We start from the raw sequence: 3,702 nt of genomic DNA on the forward strand, positions 1-3,702 counted from the left end.
AATATTATTTTAAAAAAAATTCTAAAAATAGAAGAAATAAAATTAAGAGACAATAATTAGAAAACGAAAATGGCCATTTTTTTAGATAAATAATGTTTATATTAAATTTGGCAAGTCATTTTCTAATGGATTTCTTATAGCAGGAGGTACTAACTTTCATATAGAATAAGGTTAATCTATCAAAAGCTTAACAAGCTAAATACTCTTTTACTTCTTAATGTTTAGATTAAATTTTAATTTCATATTAACGTTTAAAATTATCCCAAGTGTTTTATTTATTTTATTTTTGTTATTTGGACAAAATTAAAACCTTTCTTTTAAAAAATGTCATGTTTTTCTATAGTAATTTTGATTAAAAAATTAAAATAAGATAAAATAAAACTTTTAAAAAGAATACATTTTTTTGAAACTTAGAGAGAAAATTAGGATCGAAGCTATAGCTAGAAATTAAAATAATCCTTTACATTGTTATTCAATAAATTTCAGTTATGTAACTCAAAAACTAAACTAAAAAAAGCAGGGCAGGATACGTGGTCTAAACTAGATCACATGCCTTGTAATTACGTTTTAAACCGTAATAGCCATCTTAATAAAGGTAACATGTTAGTTATTGAACTAATTCCTTCACTATTGTTGTCAATTAATATAGATTTGGATTTTCGGCAACTGGTGAACCGGCTGCCTAGTGGCGCGAGCCTGACAATCCTGTCAGACTCATGCCACAGCGGCGGCCTAATCGACAAAGAGAAGGAACAAATCGGGCCATCATCAGTAATCTCCAAAAGTGAAGCACCGAAAAATTACACTTACACCCCAAAGACAATTCCCTTTGAGTCCATATTGCAGCACCTTTCATCGCTAACAAAAATAAACACCACTGACATTGGAACACACTTGTTAGAATCCTTCGGTGAGGAAGCCAGCCTGAGGTTCCGGCTTCCCCTGCCGGATCCTGAATTGTCCACACCGCTTCGGGCGGACAACGGCGTTCTGCTGAGTGGCTGCCAGCCTGACGAGACATCTGCCGACATGAGGCCGAACGAAGTGAGTGCAAAGGCTTATGGTGCATTCAGCAATGCCGTTCAGATGGTTTTGAAGGAGAATCCTGGTATGATAAGTAACAGAGAAGTTGTGATTTTAGCTAGGAAGTTGCTTCAATCACAGGGGTTTCAGCAGCATCCTTGTCTCTATTGCAGTGATGAGAATGCAAATGCTACTTTCTTGTGGCAAAGTTAATTAAAGCTCTGAGATTGTTATTGTTGATTATTTGATGTGTGTGTCGGTGTGACTCTTGTTATTGTTGTGTTAATTTTTATTTGGAATAAGTGAAAACTGAAAAGAACTATTTATTCTTTTGCGAAAATATATATCAACTTGAGTTGTGTGAGACTTGTGCTTTGCTGCATGAAGGCACCTCTAGACTCTCTGTATTTCGTTCTACTTCTCATAAAATTGATTTTGGGTGAAATTAATTAACTTGTGGGCTATTGAAGTTTGCTTTAGTTGCATTATGTTTCAATCCTAACAAATTTTGTTTTGAAGTTAGCTAGATGTGTTTGGCCAAAAGATGTTCTTTTTAGGAATGGAATCTAAATTTATTCAGAATTATAATGTGTTTCTATCACTAAGCTAACTTTGGCCACAAATGGTTTTCAGGACTAAATTAAAAGGGCAACACCACCCAATATATTGATCGTTATAATTTGGAGTAAAACATTTTGATAAAAAAATCAAGCGTCGAGTAAAACATCAAATTGATCTTTTAAAAAATGGTCATACATGACATGATAAAAAATAGTTATTGGTGTATAATGATGTGTTAATTTCTTTTAGGATTTTGTAAGAACACTTGTTAAGGTTATTTAAAAGTTGATATTTTAAAAATATTTCTAATATATGCATTATAAAAGTTTTGAAACTTTAAATTTCTAGATTTTCAATAAAAGTTTTGGGACCTCGAATTCAAATTTGCAATAGGGTCTATTGCAATAGCACTGAACGTTTTTATTAGAATTCATCTGAATTTAGTTTAAGATTAACATTTTATGGACTCAACATCATAATATTTTAACAAATCGATTGACGTTGGAGTACCCTTTTTGTAGGACTAAATTAATACCCTACCCTTCTTTTGTTTAGCGGTTTAATTGCTTGGTCTAACTTCTGTTGGCAATGACATTAGGGAAAGGAAAAACCTTTATTGTCACAAAAAGCAGCCTTTTGTTAAAAATCGGGGCCCTGTTTAATTAATTATAACCATAAACCGGCTGAATCCTTACATAAATTTCAGAATTAACAAATTAATACTTTTGTAATTTATGTGACAACATCATTTGTATATAGTTATTTTGTTCATTATTATTATTGGAGCCACTTTGATATCCGAATTGTATTTTTTCATTCCTTTTGGGATAGGACCATCATGGCAATTAGCATGGCAAATTTGACAAAGTCAACATTTGTTGGAGCTGGGATAGATCCTCCTCATTGCTCAAAAACATTGAGGTCATCCATTACTTAATCTCAACCTTTCATTTATAGTACCGATGATTATTAGACTAACTTTTATGACATTGTCTCCATTCACTATGGCCTCAAATGATTTTCATTTTTTTTTATTAAACGAGAGACCATACAGTAACAATTGAAAAAAAATTAATATACTTCTAACTATGTTATATTGTGCGTGATATATAATAACAACTAAGATGCATAGAGAAAAAAAAAAACTCAAATTAATCTTTCAACTTGTAATTCAATTTGGTCCTTAAAATTTTAATTTATTTAAATTAGTTTCCAACTTAAAATCTATGACTCATATAAGACCTTGATTTTATTTTCGTTTCAAAATCATTAACGCTGTATTGAGCTGTATTGAGACGAATTGATGGCTACCTTACTAAATTTTCTAATAACTATCGAAGTGACGATTGAAATTTTTTACTCAATTTACTCTTTAAGAAGTCTTTAAAATTTACAAGTAAAATGAGAATTAAGATTTTAAATGCTTTGTAGAGAGTAAATTGAAGTAAAAAACTTTTAATTACCACTTTAAATAGTCATTAGGATGTCTAGCCACTACTACACAAACAAAAAATAGCGACGAAAAATCGGAAACCATTTTTAAAATCGCCACAAATTAAAAAGATAACAGTGGCTCAATCTGCACTTATAAATGTGCAGTAGAATCTGATAAGTTAGTGGTGGTTTTGTGGACAACCGCTACTAAATCAAACACTTTCTTAATAATATAATTAACATATGCATATATGGAGGCATCATTTAGACCCAACTCATTCTCAAATCTCAACATTAGACCCGTACACAAAAGCAAAGTAGAAGTTTGTGAAACCATTATTCTTTCTTCTACCTTGCACATCTGTGTGTCGTTGTGGAGTTGCATGGCCGCCAATCCATCCTGCTATAGTCGGTGCATCCTTTTCTTTTACCTCGTTGTGTGCTACTTTATCGTTTCATCTGCTCTTTCACTGATTTGTTCTTTTACCTTGCTCTCTCTTTTTTGTTATGATTTTTGACGACTTACAAAATTTGAGTCTTATTTTCATCAAAATTTGTCCAATTTTTTTAGTTCAGATTATACTTTCTATTAATTTAGTTTGGAGAAAAAGAGTGATAATAATTTCATTTTTACAGACTCAAATAATGAATTTTCCCCTTATCAAGTATTTGCTAGAAGTATTG

General features: G+C 31.4%; 1 protein-coding gene across 1 annotated transcript in view; it reads left to right on the forward strand.

Annotated features, from left to right (window-relative positions):
* LOC107604728 (metacaspase-9) overlaps positions 1-1,476 on the forward strand; it is a gene marked incomplete in the record, with an annotated part of 2,101 nt that extends 625 nt beyond the window's left edge. Inside the window, 1 exon segment of the mRNA XM_016306384.2 lies at positions 650-1,476. Coding sequence (XP_016161870.1) covers positions 650-1,236 — 587 coding nt within the window.

This window comes from Arachis ipaensis, chromosome B06 (genome assembly GCF_000816755.2).
Source record: "Arachis ipaensis cultivar K30076 chromosome B06, Araip1.1, whole genome shotgun sequence".
Taxonomy (NCBI): domain Eukaryota; kingdom Viridiplantae; phylum Streptophyta; class Magnoliopsida; order Fabales; family Fabaceae; genus Arachis; species Arachis ipaensis.